The following is a 19,725-nucleotide window of genomic DNA, read 5'->3' as shown; positions in this document are numbered from 1 at the left end:
AAAAGATAAACCCTTTTGCGAGTTGAAAACGAGTTTATTTTTGTGTATAGGTACTTATAAAGTAGTATTTGGGGTACATTAATGGTCAGCGAAAATATTCATCTTGCATCCAGCATCTTTGAAGCCGACCAACATAGTACGTCTGCCCATAAAGTAGGTATAGAATGGTTTGTAAACTTTTGCTACTATACTAATGGACGTGAAAAATCATTTGTTTGAATACACCAGCAGACATTACTATCAAATTATAATTCCTTAGGTACTAAACTAACTAAACTATGAAGCAATTTCAATGTTCAAGCACACACAATTGTGTAAGAAAAACATTTTCATTAGTTTTTATATTTATGTAAGTACCTATTAGGAAGGAAAGATAATAGTGTAAAAAATAAATCAATAATAAAAAAAACAGAAATTTAATAAATAATTCAGCATATAAAACTATGTATTTCTTATTTTTTTAAATTGAGATATAGAGATTGAGGTATTGAGAATACATAACAAATTATTAATTCAAGACCTTCACAATATGACACTGTTTCTAGAATATTTTTTGAAAATAAAATTTACTTATGTACTTTTTTGAGTTTTACTTGTATGTAAAGTGTACTTTTTACTTATCACCTTTCTAAATTTTCGTTCTTCAAAATGTAACAATAATGTTAAGACGGTTCTTCAGTGAAACGGCAAATAATTTTCAACTATAGGTGCGACGAAATTTCGGACTGGCTGGTAATCGGAGAGCGAAAGTCGTGCTGTGAACACGTCAATTTGTTGTGTGATGGCGACGGGGGAATTAGTTCTTAAATCGTGTAAAGATGACTAAAAACGTTACCCATTTACTTTAAAAAGAAAACATGCCAATGAATATATTATTATTATTAGATTGTATGTAATAGAACAATAAACATAACATTAAATGGACGCATGTTGACTTTTTATGACAAATTATGTTTTGTTCTGCACGCGTCATTTGCACAATCTTCGCGTTGCGTAGTCACGATCGTTTTAGACCGTGCTCCAGCTGAAGTATAGCCTTAAGGCTATACATTTATATACGGCTATAGCCTTAAGGCTATTCTTCAGCTGGGGCATTGTCTAAAAAGATCGTGACTAGGCGATGCGCGGATTGTGCAAATGACGCGAGCCGAACGAAATATAATTTGTCATAAAAATTCAACATGCGTCCTTTTAATGTTATTATTATATTCGTAATAATGTATATATTCATTGACATGTTTTCTTTTTCAGGTACATGCGGAACGTTTTTTAGTCATCTTTACACGATTTAAGAATATATTCCTCCGACTCCATCACAAAACAAATTGACGTGCTCACACCTCTACTGTCAGTCTCCGATTGGCGACGACTGCGAAATTTCGTTCCACCTACTGTTGAAAATTATTTGCCGTTTCACTTATGTGTGCTCTTAACCGGTTAAGTGCCCAAAGCGTCTTTGGACGCTCTAATTATACAAATTCTTATGTTAATTACTATCAATTAACTAATTGCGGCATAGAAAGGATTAAGTATGATACATAACCAGAATAATGAATTTAAAAATCTACAATCATACATACTGTTTACAACCATTACAAATTTACTACTCTTGATGAAATATTGTATGTTCCTCTGTTATTATTACTTCTTTAGTTTAATAATTATTGTAATTAGATACATAATTTTCAGAAAAATAACATTGTTTGAATCCTTTGGATTCGGTTACTTTGATAAATATTTTTTTTTCAAATTTGGACAACCAGCATTCAGAGAATCAGTAGGCAAAGCATGTTCCATGCTTAATAATTTTAGCCGTCAGGGTTTAAGTAACCAGCATCTGAGGGCTAGGGGGGCAGAGCCCCCCGCGAGGCACAAAGCGCCGAGTTTATAATTTTAATAATATTTTCATCTAGGTATGTACTTGAAAAATTTTGTATTTTTCGATTTCCCGACAATCAACATTTTGTAGTTACAGCCAGTGACGTCCCTAGACAAAATGCCGCCCCATTTTTTATACAATATTTTTTATCATTAGTGCCATGTCGTTTCTGGTCACCAAGGACGTCTAATGACAATGGAAGTAAACTAGACATCGCGAACCCGACAAAAAATTACAGTCCTGTTTAACCTTTTATGTTAATTAATACATTTTGTTTCCAACCAGTGAGCTGATTTTTTTCAAAGAAAGATATTTTCGTTATTAAGTAGGTACCCAGTTTAGGTAGCTATTTCTATATATGCCAAATGATTCTCCTCGATTTGCCGCCTTCGAGTAACTGCCGCCCCCAAGCGACGCTCAATCTGCCTACCCCCATGGGACATCATTGGTTACAGCATTTTGACACTAAGGCATCAAAGTATTTATTTATGTTAATCTGGACTAGGCTTTACAAAGGCTGGTCTACGGAGACGAATACTGGACATAAAGGGCCACCGCCTATGGCAAGGGCTGAGCGCAGCGATTCGACGTGGGCAATGGCCCTAAAGTAACGGACAATAAGACTGGAGACTTTCGAGATGTGGCTTGTCTAGTGTATATTCTAATTTGTGTATATTATTCTTCCGAAACTTGGACGGTAAAGGGCGGATGCCGAGTGTCATGAATGGCCACACAAATAATTCTATTAACAGCGAATTCCAGATTCGAGACAAACTCTTCTTGGTGTGACGTCGCTGAATTTTTTTTTATCATCATTAGCTGGAGTCGATCCACTGCTAAATGATGGCTTCACTTAGTTTCATTCACTCGGTCCCTAGTTCTTCGTTGCCACGTACATCCACCGAGCTGTTATGGATTTGTATATCTAACAGGTTTTTTGGCATTTTTGGTGCCCTTTGTTTACTACTGTATGATGGCATTTGTCCAGCGATTGTCCACTCGCCGAGCGACAATCCAGCCCATTGCCATTTCATCTGCTTGGCGACCTCTGTCATATCGTGTACTCCTTTATCCATTGGTTTCTTTTGTGGTTTTTCCACTGCCCAACATGCACCTTTCCATACCACATTGAGCTACTTGCAATTTTTGAATTTCGTTTAAGAAGTCAAAGAGTCCATGTTACACACACATACATGAGCAATGATGGCACTCATTGGTTGTACACTTTACGCTACCTGTTTTTCACTGACACAAGCCTTGCATGCCATCGAATACTGAGAATGGTTGAACGAAGTCGTGGACATTGGCCGATGGCTAAATCATCCAGGTCAAAATCAAAAAGACTGCAGGCCAGGTGTTGATCACTAAAATCAAAACATGCAGTGTCTGGTCATGGGGAATGTACCAGAGAAAAGGTTAGCGGCAAAAATGACGAGGCGTAGTAAGGTAGAGGGCAGGATATGTGCGGTGCTCTATTAAGAGTAGATTTTCTGATTTCTGCAGTTGTATCAGGTATGTAGCATGGCATTCCGCAGCATAAGGTTACTAACAGTCTTGTCTGCTACATATACTTTTTAGTAACGCAGTGTTCTCTGTGTCTAAATAGTAAAACTAATATAATTTGGTTGAAACCTACACTAAGAGTGACAATCAACATGACATAGATGGCACTGTTTGAAATAATGATAAAAAAAAAAAAAAACACAGGATACAAACAAAATATTGTAATCTTATAAAAATACAATACAATATGAATTATGGGTTAATTGGATAAAGATCTAATTTGACATAAAATCTACAAAACTATAAAAATAAATACGTTACAGTAGAACCTCGATTATCCTAATAACATTCATTCGAAATACGTTGAAGAAAACCTCTTCTGTAGGCTTATTATTTGTATTCATGAAAATATATTTTCACTAAGTTTGTAAGTGTAAGTGTATGGTATAAACGGATACGATCAGATACTTATAATATACTTTGTGAAAATATATTTCCATGAAAAGAAACCATAAGTTTAGTATGGCACACGATTCAAAACCACATGCGGTTTCAGTCTATGGATGGCCTGTAAATATTATGTACTTATATGAAATTCAAGCTGCAAAAAATTGAATTGTTGTTTATCTGCTGCCATAGGCGAAAAAGTAGTAAATAATAAAACATAAAACATAGGTACAATATAACAAAATGTCGAAGCAGACCGCCATCTTGTTTGTGCTGCATAGGTTTGCAAGGTGTATCGCGGGTGCAGAACTACAAGGTTCTAAGTGTTTATTTTTGGTGAAACAAAAGTAACAATGTTTAGAATACACTTCATTGTTAGGTTTGTTCTGGCAAACATAAATAATTAGAACCTTGTAGTATTACGCTCGCGATAATAAATTCTTTTGTGGCAAACATTTCAGTCACACGTAAAACTTTCCAGAATCACTATCAAGAAGTGTCACTATATAAAAAAATCATAATATGAATCCCTTTAGGTATAGTCCAAACTCTTTAGTTTATCTCTAATTTGTCCGGAAAATCAATGTTCTACTGTACATAATACCTTTCTGATTTTTTTTCATGCGTTTAAATTATTTTTTTCTGTTTGTCGCTCTAGTTTCAATAGCTTGTAAGCCTCGATGGCTTCTTTTTGTGTCTGTTCTAATTTCCGCCGCACATTGTTGGGTAGGTCCCTTCGTTTTCCTTTCAAGTTCAGCACTCCTTCATTTTTTTTCTGATTCACCATAATGTTGGGCTTGGCGATTTTTTCACTCGGTTTGCTGTATGAATTACTTTCAAATAGCTTATTGAGCAGAAGGTCTTTTCTGGCAGGCTAAAACATTTAAAATATACAGAATATAAGACATAAAATTAACATAAAATACATTTTATTAATTCAATATTTTTCCAGGCTTTACATATTATTTAAGTAAATGTTTTTAAAAGCAAAATAGTCCATTAAATGTGCAAAACAAAGACACTTAAGTTGTGATTATATTATGCTACACGTCGCGTACTATCACGTGACGTCACAGTAAGCTGCCGCTACGGGAAAATAATATGTTATGTAATAATCAGACTGATGCTCACGTCCCGTAGCACATTTTGAATCTTTAAACGAACATTGTCAGAAAATCTGCCGAAATCACCAGAACAACAGTAAGATCACCTCACGTTGTATCGCACTGCATCGACACTTGCATGACTCAATGAACGTTTTTTTATCATTTTCTACATGCCTACACATTTTCGACTCATGTAAAAATCGCGTGTTTGTTGTTTTTAGCGGTTGGCACCATGCATTTTCTATAAGAATGTTGTCTACTATCCATGGTCTGCAGGTTGAGTTCTGTTCAAAATATTATCTTTGGATATAATTTCGAAAGTCATTTTAACGTACGCACATGTAGAAACTGTTAAAATTAATTGATATTAGTATGAATAATGAATAATAATTCAAAATACCAATACATCAGAGTTAACACTCCACATAATAGAATTTAGAGATGATTTTTGTTCAAAATATTCTGCAAAATGACGAAACCACAGACTAAATTTGTCGCCGTGACAGCGTAACAGTACGCAACGTGCATCTCAATATAATCACAACTTTATATATTATTGTTTATTGAATGCTCTCTCAAGCCTTGACACTACATAATTATGTACTTACTCTAGGAGCGTAGTTTGTCTGCTCAGCTTTTCTTGGTTTAATTAAATTAGGTGGCTCGTGAACTATCTCTCCAAATTGTACAACGTCTCTTTGAATCAAGTATTGCTTATCCAATTCCTTTTCCTGTGAAATAAAACAAGTTATACAATATTATTATGATGTACATAATTGTGGCATGTTGGGAAAAAATAAATCTAGAATATTACTGGACACACTGGCCATAAACTGACATCCCTATTTTATTTTTGAAAGTAGCAGTCTGGTTTACTTGTTACTTTATTTTACCTTCATATACTCTCGCATCCAAAAATTCACATTTAATATAAATCTAAATCGTGGAAGATTATAAGGAAATTAAACGATGTGAAACTAAGGCTTGTTTTTTTGACTCAATTCCCATATCTCCCATACCTTATAGCCAAACAATCATTAAAACGATATATATTTTTCTTCGATCGACGACTGCTTACTAAGCTGCAATATGTTGTCTGTTTTCTACAAGTCATTTATTATATTCTAAGATCCAAATGTTGAAACAATTTCGGGAGAATAAGCTTCTATTTTGCCATTACAGGGGATCCTCGGTATCCGAAGGTAATTGGGACTGAAAAAATAACTCTTACAGCGAATCTGCGTAAAACTGGGGCCATATTTGTGTTTAATTGGGACACGCTTAGAAAAAAAAGACACATGAGCAAGACAGAACTAGCGTAGAAGTATGTGATTGAAAGTGACACTTGACGACTATGAGTTATTGCACTTGTGTTTTGTATGTTTTTGTAGTTTTTTTGCATATTCTGGCAAATTCGTAAGTGTCTGGACTCAGATAATGAGGACCTCCCTGTGTTTGTTTCTCAGGTGAAGCACCATACCGCGCTACCACCTAATATGCAACTATTGCAAATGCACAGTAAGCAACGTAATGATCAATGTTAAAAATAAAACCAAAAATAAAGATATCCGTGATGAAACAATATTTACAAACCGCCATAAAACCTAAGCGTCAGTGGGCTGGTTATTTAAGTAGGAAAGATTATTGGTGCGAGACAAGGCCCTCTATAGTCAGGCTACGGCACTAGTTATTGCTTATACAATATCGGTTTACTGCATTGCAGTCGAAGTTCAGCAATAAGTAGCACTACAGCATCAAACTTGCAATTTAATGCTACGGCCTGTTTATAGAGAGGGAGTAGTAAGTTTTAGAATGGAGGCCTTGAATGTGACATCAAAGTATTAAAAGGTCCCCTACTAGATTCAACGGATGAAGAGCCGCTTCTCTCAGTTGGATGCGGAAGGCACAGGACTAGCAGAATGGTATGAAATGGAAGAGGTCTATGTCCAGCAGTGGACATTGGGGTGAAGGGTGGACGAAAGGGTGAATAAGAAATATTGAGTATACATAAAAAAACAATAAACATTGCAAATATTATATCGTACCTGCTTGTATTGTTCTTTCTTTGATTTTTCTTTTATAGTTTTCTTCTGGGACTTTGACAAGACTGGTTCACCCTTGATCAAGCGACGCCGTTTTCTTCCCTTTTTCTGTATATAAACACTTGGCTCATCGTCATTCTTTTGTGGTTTTTCCTAAAGAAGAAATAAAATTTGTTTATATGATCATAAAAAGAAAACAAAGTGAATCAATAAATTCTAATTGATGGGAGTGTTCTATTCCACTAATTCCGTTTGCATTTTTGTGTAATATGTAAAATCAAAACGAGTCGAATACTTCCTTGCAAGGTAAAACTCATCTAAATTGCAACACATTGTATATTCACAAAACACATGTAACCTAATGTACCTTTGCACATTGCTCGATTGTGACATTTTTGCTTGAAAAATAACTGATGTCGCAAGCAACAAATTTCACTAGGGTGTTGCGGTCACGAATGCACAGATGCCGAGTCTTTTACTCCTACCGGTTTGAATTTTTGTTGACGTTTCGAGAGGTTGCAGACGGGACGATTTTAAATAACACACTTCAGAAAAATACTAACATCTTCAAAAACAAATTTCGGATATAAAATTTTCTCCAGTTAGCGAAGGTCATTGATGAGTTTGATTATTATGCAAATCATTTGAAGAATATGCATCTGTTATAGACATATTAATAAAATGATGGATTGACCGACTTTGACAATCCTGAAATCGCAAAAATATTAGCATATCGGCCCCGCGTAGTTGATGTCATCAATGCACCTAAAGAACTACAGATGAAATTGATTGACCTCCCAGTAGATGAAACTGTAATGTCATTGTCGCTGCTAAGAAAGATCGAATAATTTAAATATGAAAAATTACATAGAATAAATAGCCTTCGAAGTTTCTTGAATGCAGACTAATTTGATTACAGAAAAATGAATGCGGCATCCCAACATGGACAGATTCCCCACTCTTGTTCTACACAAATGAACTTGCAATATGAAGTCACTTGTAGCTAACCAGAGGTAATTTTTTTGCAAAAAAATTAATTTAGGCGCCATCACATGAATACGTGTATTAATTAAGGCGCTAAGTACCAAAAAAATGAAAACTGATATTTTTATAAAAAAATGTTCTACATACCAACGCCAATAACTTCAACTATGGTCTAAGTGCCTCAAGCAAGTCAAAAAAATACAGCAAAATATTTAAACCTGTTTCGTTGTAAGTCCGTTAGCGTGTTTTATTTATAATGGTGTAAGTACCACTGCAGTGGTCAACGGCATTCAATATAAAATGGCTGACGATGGTGGACACTTGCGAGTTCCTAATACCTAAAATTATAGAAGCTGCCGTGATTGCTTCACACTGTGAAACCACATCTTTCAAAAGGTCTGCTTCATGCAATTTTACTACAATGACTCGGTATTTTGTAATTACAAGCAATTTGGTACTTAGAGCCTTAATTAATACACGTATTCACATGATATATTAAAAATTACTTTTTCTTGAGGAAGATCATTTATAATATCGTCAAATCCTTTTTCATCCATAAGGTTTTTCATGGCATCATTGATTCGTACGTTGAAACTTTTGTTTGACTCGCCTTTGAGTTTTTTCAGCTTATTGACGGGGTTGCTGTGCTTGGCTTTAAGCAAATCTATAAAAAAACATTATAATATATGTGTCGCTGAGTTTCAAAACCCGCTATAACACTCATTTGAAATAATTAAGATATATATATCGTTGGATTCGTTATTAAAATCTCTACATGAAAATTTTATCGCCTCTTTCAAAAGCCGCTACGATTAACTGTCATTTATGAAACAAAATCAATGTGTCTATCAAATCCCGCTATAACACTACTGAAACATTAAAAAACCTTTTTAGTTCAAAAAGTTTTTGTTGATTTTCTCAACATAATGAAAAAGTGTTATAGCGGGTTTTGAAACTCAGCGACACATATATAGTTTTACTGGACACTGTGTGGGAATGTTCACAATGGAGAGTGATAGGGAAAAATCGTGAAACATATTCAGGTATTCACTCAGCCAGAATAGAGTAGCCATCACACTTGGTCTTTAAAACAACTTTAAAAAACAACAGGACAGGCAGAAGTGTAGAGATATTCTGAAGGCAGCATAAACACTCACTAGATTTCAGAATCAATGATGATGGTAAAAAGAATTTATCTGTGTGAAAAACATCATAAAATACTTACATATTATATTATGCCAAACACAATGTAAATTGTCGCAATTTCTCCAATTGCAACTTCCAATGGAAAGTTTATCCAATATACTACATAATGTTAAGACGTTAGATAATAATCGAATTAAATCGATGACGCACATGTTGACATAACAACAACTTGAAAAAATGCTATAGCCACCAAAACATCGATTTTAAAATGATGATGTTAACAATTTTTTGGGTAACTCTTAGTTATTATATTGTATGTGATCCTGAAATGTTGATTTCTATGATGAGAAAAGACAGGGCATCACAATTACATACATCTTTCTTGCAAAGTCTACATATTGTTCAGACTTCCAGTCCCAAAATACACCAAATTTTGTATTTTCTTCTGTTATATGCCACGTTAATTAATAATATTTGATATATTATATTGAGCATCCTGCACAGTAATAGATATAATATGCGTCAAAAACTCTAAGTGGAGATACGCAGTCACATCGCTCCAAAGAAAAGATTACTTTTGGACAAATTATAGCATCCAGTGGTACCCAAAAGATATTGAAAGACCTAAAGGAGCCCGTGGATCAACGAGGAAGTCTATGGCAATGCACGACTAAAGACCGAGAAGCAATGGATTGATAGTGGTTGAGGTAATGACAATAAATATTTCAAATGAAAAAATCTAATTCCAACCTTTCCTTTTTATAATCTTTGCCGACTGAGCTGATATTCCAGTTTTGTCCTTATCTTTTTTGTTCTTCTTGTTGGCTTTATTCTTCCAATCCATTAGCCTTATGAGTGTTTTCGGAATCGGTTGATCATCAGGATTTGTTGGTGTCTTGTTTATTTTAGTCTTTATACTGGAATAATTAGAAAACTATTAGATTATATTAACACAGTCACAGCTGACCAGTTAATTACCACAACTCGGTCTGTGCTCAAGACACGCCTGGCGTGTAGCAATTAGCATGATAATTAAATGTGGTAATTAACTGGTCAGCAGTGAAGGTATATGTATCTAATGGCTACACGCCAGGAGTGTTTTGAGCAATGGCTGTGTTAAGAGGTCTCGCACACACAAACTCAAAGCGACTGTGGTGTCTGTATATTAAAATTAACACGAATATAAATCACGTACAATGGAACAATCTTTTTATAATAAATTAGTTCTATGAAAAATATGCAATCATTTATAACCTACAAACATCATTATAAAATAAAAAATATATTATTCACGGTTACCTATCAAGTCTTTTGGCATGCTGAGAGTATGGATCCTTAACACCTCTGTGTTTTTTACCGGGTATTTTTCTCCCCATCTCTGCTAATTTTTAATAAACTGTGTACTTTAAATATAAATTATTACCAAAAAATAATATACCAAGATACGGTACACACGTGCATATAAACAATACTTCAAAACTTTGACGTTTCGTATAGTGCTGCCAGAAGAAAAAATATTAATAGAAACTTGAATCAATTATTAATTTTTATTTCATAGTTATACCATTTAATTGTAATTAAAAAAATCAAGCTATTTCTTTCACTTTTTGGTGGTGTTTACTTTCTTATATTATTGTGCTTACCATTTAGAGAAAAATTATTAAATTTTCTAAATAAATATTGCGGATAGCAACACTAGGAGTTAGGATATTGTTGTGTTGGTGGCATGTCAACATGAGCTCAGGTGCAAATGGTATCCTGTTTATTTGACCAGTAGATGGCAATGAGCGATCGTTTTGATGGTACGGCAACGGCGACGAGCTATCTATTATTTTGACATAACATAATATCCGTTTCCTATTCATCAGCTGTTGTTTCGCTCAATAGCCAGTCGCGAGCGAATATCGCATAATCAAGGTCGTTCTTTGTGTCAAATCTTACAAATTTTAGTGTCAGAGTGGACTATACTCGAACAATAACTGTGTGTATACAATAAAGTGTTATATTTATACTTATTTTAAAACGTCAATGTGGTAATCACAGTGCTAAAAAACAATTTTTAATCGCCCTAATGAACCTAGCCAGTCAGTCCTCCGAGGGTGCAAATGCAGGAGGGTGTTTTGTAAACTTTAATCAAGACTGCACGTAAGTTTAATCAATAAACATAATCCAATCAGACATATCGTAATATTCTTTGTTTAGTTCACCATGCAAAACTCTACTCGGGGTCTGTGTTACTACTGCGCAACTGAGTGTTGACAAAATATCGACTTTCCATTGTTTCATGTCACCCTTGAAACGACTCGTACATGCAAATAAAATCTTCTCCCAAAATTATTGGATCTGATTTATTTTTATCCATTTTCACCGAAGGCTATGATGCTTTGAAAAGTGGGTCGTCCCAGTTGTCAGTTGGACGTTTAGATTGGTAAACAAATATGGCGTCATTCCGTTGATGTTGTTATTTACGTTTTACATGAAAATATTATTGAAAACAAACGGAGCGTTTTTAGATACGTGCGTGAAAAATACGATATATCTTTTGGCATTAATCTAAAACTAAAACAGAGACTAGGATTCTACATAAATCGGAAACAATAACGGTTTCCATAATTTTTATAACGATTCGCGCCTTGCTATTATAATACAATGAAATCAACCATGACGTACAAAAACCTTTCATACTATTATACATAGCAACACAAACTATTGTAATCTGCGCCTTTGTGCCTAAATTTGCCGTCGAATTCTGTAAAAAAATTATATTTAATTCATTTGTTTTTTCGTATTAATTATTGTTCTAATCGTCGTAACCTAATTTTTGAATGTCATTCAAATATTGTATGTGATATACTGTTCAGGGCTGCGACAATCGTTTTCTAAATAATGTAAGATTTTTTTTGTCAAAACCATAATCTATTGTGGTCGCTGATTTTGCCAATTAAAAAAACAGTTGTCAATAATATTTAAATTTCAGTGTGGATGTAGGATTTAATTTAGGGTGTTGCCCGATCTCGAATATTTAAAAAATCTGACATTAATTTCATTAAATTAAATTTAAAAACAATGCATGCCAATTTACAATAATTTAGACAATTACATTTAGAATTACATTCATAAAATATTCGGTATAATAATATCAATTTAACATTGAAAAGGGATTGGTAGGTACCTATAGATTATTATGCATATTATAATGTGTCATTTTGATAAATTGACAGTTCCCGCCAAAACGAAGTACCTACATCCTTTTCTTCGTTTCTAATTTCAATGCCAGTGTTGGAATTTTGTAAATAATAAATGGGTGCAACTATTTTTTAATGATATATTTTTTGCTATGACAACATGTTAACACAATGTTGTGAAATAGTCAGTTTTTAATAATAGATTTTCGAGTCATAATACTCGAAGTAAACTAAGATTTTGTGCCTATGTTATAATTGTAATCCAACAGAATTAAATTAGAATACAATTATTATAAAATTAATAATTTGTTGGTGCTGTTTTCGGTTCATTTTACCCTCCATTTCCCCTATTTAAATCGACAGATTTGGTTATTTATATGGTGTTATAGTTTCATCATATTTGTATGGCATTACACTATTACACCATATTTTTATGGTACTAAAAAGGATAATTAGGTACAAGTTTTGATGTACAATACAATAATTAAGTTTCATCCATCGCCATGTTACCTAATTCTAGATTGATCTTTTTGAAGAGTTAATATTTTTAATGTAGCTTACACGGGTATGTACTTACGAACAGCTGATACGTAACGAACGAACGTACAAGGTTATCTGGCATAATAATAATATTATCCACACAAACACAAACAAACCATGCCCACACTTGATTACGTCCGTATGATGTCATGCCTTCAAGATTTTTTGCATCATAGACAAGTGAAGAGAAAAAAGTAATTGGCCGTTTGAAAATGGAATACAAAATTATTCAATGTCTGGTTTCTTTGTTTAAGTTTTTGACTATTCTATGCTGGTAATATTATACTATCGCTCTGAATACCATAATGATTGTTTAATCAAAATAGCATACCTAATGAAACCTTGTTAATACTGATTATCGATTTCTAAAAATATAATTTGTGAATATACAATATGAAAGCATTGCCCTTCTTCTAACGATCTTGAATGTTTATTCATTTGTGTATGTAGAGATAAGGACCTACTTTTATTATAATAATTTTCGACTTTTATTATAATAATTTTCGAACTAAAGCACGGAAAACGATTAATTATTTTTAATTATTGGTATGTTTTATAATAAGTACCTACTTAAGGGGGGACATGCTCGTCGATGGTCAAAATTGAGTTTTTATTGTATTTTCAAACCATGATCCTGGACACTCCTTAAACATTGTAGATAATCTATTTATATAATTTTGAAGCCTTATTATCCTTTATAGTTATTTTAAACATTTGATGACTGCATAAAGTATTTTTGTTACATAAAATAGTATTCTTTTAAACCTCTCGCTCTAATGTTTTAGAATATAGTCATATTTTGGTACATAACTGTGCAGTGGTGTTAAGATTTTTTACATTTATTAATTTTTAAACGCATTTATAAAACCCTTAGCATAATTTATTACGAAATAATTTTTGTAAAATATTCACGATAAAAAATTATATTGATAATCTCTGTGATCCCAAATTTGGCAAGAATTAGGCATTTTATTATTCAAAAAATCGGCAAGATTAACACATTTGAAGATGATTCTAAAGATATTTATTATAAGCTATGTCTTTGACCATTTAAGTGTGATAAACATCTTATGAATAATGATTGCTTTATAATACTTATTGACCTAAGAATAAGGTAGTGTTTTTTTGAAATACGCCATTTCTTTTGTCATTCCCCAGTGGTTAAGCTACGACATACGGCCATAGCCATAAATTGACAAACTATAATTGAAGTAGGGAGTAAAATGATATTGACGCGCGTATTTGAACATGTACCGTTTAAAAAAAAATTTAAAAAAAATCGGTTAGGTACATGTTCAAACACGCGCGTTAACATAATTTTACTCCCTACTTTAATTATAGTTTGTCAATTTATGGCTACGGCCGTATGTTGTAGCTTAACCACTAGGGAATGACAAAAGAAATGGCGTATTTAAAAAAAACACTACCTTATTCTTAGGTCAATAATTATTATAAAACAATCATTATTCATAAAATGTTTATCACACTTGAATGGTTAAAAACATAGCTTATAATAAATATCTTTAGAATCATCTTCAAATGTGTTAATCTTGCCGATTTTTTGAATAGTAAAATGCCTAATTCTTGTCAAATTTGGGATCACAGAGATTATCAATATAATTTTTTATCGTGAATATTTTACAAAAATTATCTCAAAATAAATTATACTAATGGTTTTATAAATGCGTTTAAAAATTAATAAATGTAAAAAATCCTAACACCACTGCACAGTTATGTACCGAAATATGACTATATTCTAAAACATTAGAGCGAGAGGTTTAAAAGAATACTATTTTATGTAACAAAAATACTTTATGCAGTCATCAAATGTTTAAAATAACTATAAAGGATAATAAGGCTTCAAAATTATATAAATAGATTATCTACAACGTTTAAGGAGTGTCCAGGATCATGGTTTGAAAATACAATAAAAACTCAATTTTGACCTTCGACGAGCATGTCCCCCCTTAACATTATTTTATTTAGTTAAGTACCTACATATCTGTCTGACTTTGATAATAATTTTGAATAAAATAAAATTGAATACATAATAAAATGGAAAGAACTGGTTATGTATGTAGGTATAAGTGTTAATTTTAGTGTTTTTGGTCATAGGTAGGTATCCCCTTAAGGCGATACTTCAGTGAAACGGCAAATAATTTTGAACTATAGGCGCGACGAAATTTTGGACTCGCTGGCAGTCTGAGAGCGAACGCAGAGGTGTGCATACGTCAATTTGTTTCGTGATGGCGACGGGGGTATTAATTCTTAAATCATGCAAAGATGACTAAAAACGTTACCCATTTACTTAAAAAAAACATATCAATGAATATATTATTATTGTTACTAATAGAACAATAAACAGAACATTAAATTGACGCATGTTGGATTTATATGACAAATTATATGTCGGTCGGCATGCGTCATTTGCACCCGCGACCTGCAATCCGCGCATCGCTAGCCACGATCTTTTTAGACCATGCCTCAACTGAGATATAGCCTTAATGTTAAGGGGTGGTGGTCGTCAGACCTTTGCAAGCAATGTTAATTATATATACATAAACCAATCATCGGCTACATATTTTTACGGCAGTTGTCATTCATCAAATTTATAGAGGTAGAAGTTTCTACCCTCTCCCAGAGCTAACGGCACCCACAATAAAATACTGCTTAATTAGGACGCTCGTATGTGAATCGGCGCAGTCAACATGCTATTATCTTTTGACAAAATGCACTCCATAACTTCAAGTAGACTATTTCCGACGTCCAATACATTTTTGCTCTTCAGGATATTTATTCGCAGTTATCCATGCACGGCACCTTTGTCCTGTCTACCGAAGTCGTCCAATCTAGTAAAATGCGTACAGTAAACATATTATTCTGCATCTCATTACCGAAAAAACCCAACTATAAACGTAGCAGAGCAGCTTGTCTTTTACTATCCAGCAGGAATAATAACGGATGGAAAAAAAATATATGTATGTACCTATGTTCTCTTTGACAGCGTGCTTTTGTCGTTGCAGATCATTAGCTGTCGGCAGCGGCTCAGGATACCGGTTGTTCTCTCTCGGAGCTGACGATGGCCTCGAAGAGATCTACTGCAGTAAGGGTGGCGAGGACACCTACCTCGTGGAGCGCCTCTTCAGCAGCTCGTTGGTTGCTGTGGTCACACTCTCCGCTCCTAGGTAAGAGGCTTAATCAATAATACACACTGCCATTGCCTATCTTGCACTGTGAATACTCTTATATGATTTAATTATGTCGAGGTATTTGTATTGAAATAAAAAATGTAAACAAACGTCACGTGAATGGTGACTATGAGTGTGCCTATTACAAATTATTCAATAATTACAACGAAAATGAAAGACTAAAAATATGCGATATGGCTTCGCTAACAAATCACTGACACGTAGGTACCTACTGTCTGACAACAAGATCTCGTCTATAACAGGAAGTCGCTCTAGTAGCATATAGAAGACTTATAAGTGACGTACCTGTCATGGCGGCAACGCGAGTTTTTTAAATAATGTATCGGCTTTCTTTTTAGATGCGACTCGTTTTCTTCGCAATAAACCAAAAGTTTACTAATAATAATTATAATATCACTCCTGATTGTTTTAGACATATTTTTATTATAAAAAGTACTGTACTGTACTACTCGTAAATTGATCGATCCGTACACCACAGAAGCGTAAAATGAAATGATAAATTTTGGGGCGTCCCTCATTTAAAAACGGAAGTGCGATTAACTGCACAGGAAGGGCTTGTTAGTTCACAATTTTAATACGTGGACAAGCTCTTGTTTGACAATGCACTCGCCACCACCCGCGGGACGCAAAATCGCCTAAAACTACCCCTTTGCCTACAACATAGTTTAATTTGGATCTTGGCTATCTACTAATAAACATTGAAGTTAATGGCCCCACCAAACCACACCCGGTCTTAATCGGGCGTATCACTAATAAACAATGTAATTAACACCGTAACTTCCTATCTCACTATATAGTCCCGTGGTGGTGCGATCTAATTAGCCAAAATATGACGACATACCAGAACCTAATAAGAATATCAATACTAGGTTTTCGGTATTACATAATATTGAATACCGGTATTCGTTAAAAACATATTATTGAACCAATTCTTTCACAGCACCCTATTTTTTTCAGTGACGTCAACTTTTCTACACAAAATGAAATACAATGTCATCGAGAAACTTAAAACGTCAGGATTTTTAAACTCTTCCGTCAAAAACCATAGCCGAATAGAGAAGTCAGTAGTATTTTCCGCTCAATATAATATATATTTTATATTATGTGTGGTGGATTGTTTATTATTTAACTTTTATATGGTAATTATGTCATTTTAGATATTGTATTTTTAATGTCTTGTTTTTTAATACAGAAAATGTCGGTATTTTAGATTTTTACAACCGGTGTTTCGGTAACGATGAACAGCGGAATGCCGATATTGCAATCCCTACCAGACGTGTCTATATTTTTCTTGCACTATACCTATTACCTAATTAAAATATACACATTCACCAGATAATTAATTTTATCATACCCAATAACTCCCCAGTGGCGACTGGCTAGTGGAAAATTTAAGGGTTGGTTATCGCGATATTAATTTTATTCGGAATACAATATATTGCTATTATTTTAACTATATTTATAACTGTTGATGACACGAGAGAGAATATTTCAATAGTTATCACTACCTATGTATTTTTAGGTATAGCATATATCGCATATTCAGTAGATGGTATATATTATATTGTTGATATATGACATAACTAAAATAGTTTTTATATCCTTTACAATTACAAGCAGTGTACATATTAGGCAGAATGTTATTGTATTTCAAATGAATTGTGTTGCCATGCCAATTTTATATATTATGTGATCTGTATATTATTATGTATAATTCTTACATATTATAATAGCTGATGTCTACGTCTACGCCGGTTGTAGCCAGAAAATCTTTGACGTCTACGCCTGCGTTTATTTTGGGTACATTAGTATTATTGACAAACCATTTCTGACTTTGATAATCTCAGGTTTTGTTTTATGGAACACTATTTGATAGATTTTTATTTTCACTCACAAATCTATTACAGGGTATCTGCTACGAGTGGCTGTCGTATTACGAGAAGAAAACTTGACATTTCAGTTGAATATAACATCACGTAGAATGTAGATACTGCCATACTAATGAATCGATGTTTCTTGATAATACCGTAAAAGCCATAATAACTTTCCACTTGCCAATATACCTATTAGAATCAAATTATTTCACCATAGACAAACCAGAAGAAAAAATAAGTCCCAACTATTATTAAATATCTACATTATATTGTAAAAAAAATGGCATTGTACCTACCTATCAAGCAAATGAATGCTGACTCAAATAATTAGAATACTAATGCTTTTGAATTAGGTATATTTACAGGCTTGCCATCTATAAATGCTTATAAATATATAAATAACTAACCATGTCCATTGACACTGAATTCAATTAATTGAAATGCCGTCTAGGAGTTGATTGGCATTGTGATTGTGTGAACGACAATGGACTGACGTCAATGTAAATTTAATATCGATATTTCTGTTTTTAAATTTCTTCGTCTTCGGGTGTGTTATCCGTTACCGGATTTCGACGATGAATCGTCAGCCATTGTCATGGGGAGAATACTCTGTACTTTCCAGAGGATTAAACAGCTATTGACTGTCAAGTCCACGTTTGAATGGGGGTAGGTTAGGTGTTCCTATAACAATACTTCTACATAATTTCGTCGGTTAAAATGTCTCTTTTTTTAATCCTGTTTGCGCAGAAATTGGTACTATGCGATCGATGTGATGTAGTGAAATCAGTTATTTTAATACATCTACGCGTTCATATTGCAAGTAAAACAATTAACCCACGGAAATTAAACGACTATAGGTACCTAGTAGAGGGAGTAATATATATTTTTTTTTATAATATTACGATACTAGATAACGATTCCAATGTGCTTTAAGTGTGTTTGAATACTCATAGCATAGCTATATCAATTTAATAATTTTTGCATTGACAACACTATATGGATTGCTTGCGTATGACAGCCTGCTGTTAGGTAATTAGTTATTACGTGCGATGTGATTTTTCATCTAAATTCTAATTAATAACAGCACACTCTAAAAAAAACCTTTAACAAACACTGGCGGGAGCGTTTTTATCCTATTTGGGCGTCTGACAGCATTTTCCATCTCTTTATGTATTCGACGGCCCTTTTGATTCTTTACTTAAGCCCATCCATCTGAAGGGAGCTCTTCCTCATTTTCTCCGACGCGACCACATACCACGAATTTTCCTTCACGATTTTCTTCTTTTCCACCAAGACCAAAAAAGGGAAAAATCTGCGAAATCATACCGAGGACAGTGAATCTCAAATCCGAATTTCACTGGATCGTTGGTTCGTTTTGCCATCCATGAAACTCTGCACCACTGGACCACATTTTAAATTTCGCTAGCCTACTATTGGTTTGTGACACAGACCAATTCAAATAACTTCAATAATCAGCGGGAAACGAGCACTACATGTATGTACACATGCTTATTACTACGATTGCGCTTGGTTTAGAAACAAACTTTCTGTTGGGATATTATTATATTTAGCTATATATCTTATAAATAGTGATTTTACATGGCACTTATACACTGTTATGCTTTATTTTACGTTTTTGTTATGTTCCATGTCCACAAAATGCAAAATGTTTTTCGTTTTTGTGGATATGGAACAAATTATGGATATGGAACAAACCAAGATAATATTTTTTCCTATTTTTGTGTTACAACGCGCGTAATATTTCATTGTTACTGTGTTTTCGGCAATAATAATAGACACATTATAGGTC

At 33.7% G+C, this 19,725-nt stretch overlaps 2 protein-coding genes across 3 annotated transcripts in view; one reads left to right on the top strand and one right to left on the bottom strand.

Annotated features, from left to right (window-relative positions):
• Positions 1–3,588: 3,588 nt before the first annotated feature.
• LOC147070015 (uncharacterized) lies at positions 3,589–10,582 on the bottom strand. Its single transcript, XM_085949469.1, has 6 exons — positions 10,407–10,582; positions 9,858–10,024; positions 8,468–8,625; positions 6,981–7,130; positions 5,544–5,666; positions 3,589–4,703 (listed from the first exon to the last, which is right to left on the bottom strand). The coding sequence occupies exons 1-6, from the start codon at positions 10,481–10,483 to the stop codon at positions 4,449–4,451; spliced, it is 930 nt and encodes a 309-aa protein (XP_085805595.1). The 5' UTR covers positions 10,484–10,582; the 3' UTR covers positions 3,589–4,448.
• Positions 10,583–10,996: 414 nt separating this feature from the next.
• Atg18a (Autophagy-related 18a) overlaps positions 10,997–19,725 on the top strand; it is a 76,957-nt gene continuing 68,228 nt past the window's right edge. For both annotated transcript variants that reach the window (XM_085949333.1, XM_085949332.1), the window contains exons 1-2: positions 10,997–11,252; positions 15,856–16,017. In XM_085949333.1, coding sequence (XP_085805459.1) covers positions 11,179–11,252; positions 15,856–16,017 — 236 coding nt within the window. In that variant the 5' untranslated portion in view covers positions 10,997–11,178. The remainder of the gene's footprint in view (positions 11,253–15,855; positions 16,018–19,725) is intronic.

This window comes from Rhyacophila brunnea, unplaced genomic scaffold, assembly GCF_057557595.1.
Source record: "Rhyacophila brunnea isolate RB1 unplaced genomic scaffold, BYU_Rbru_1.0 scaffold_22, whole genome shotgun sequence".
In the NCBI taxonomy this organism is placed as follows: Eukaryota; Metazoa; Arthropoda; class Insecta; order Trichoptera; family Rhyacophilidae; genus Rhyacophila; species Rhyacophila brunnea.
The sequence above is the reverse complement of the archived record's forward strand: the minus strand, read 5'-3'. Positions and strand labels throughout refer to the sequence as shown.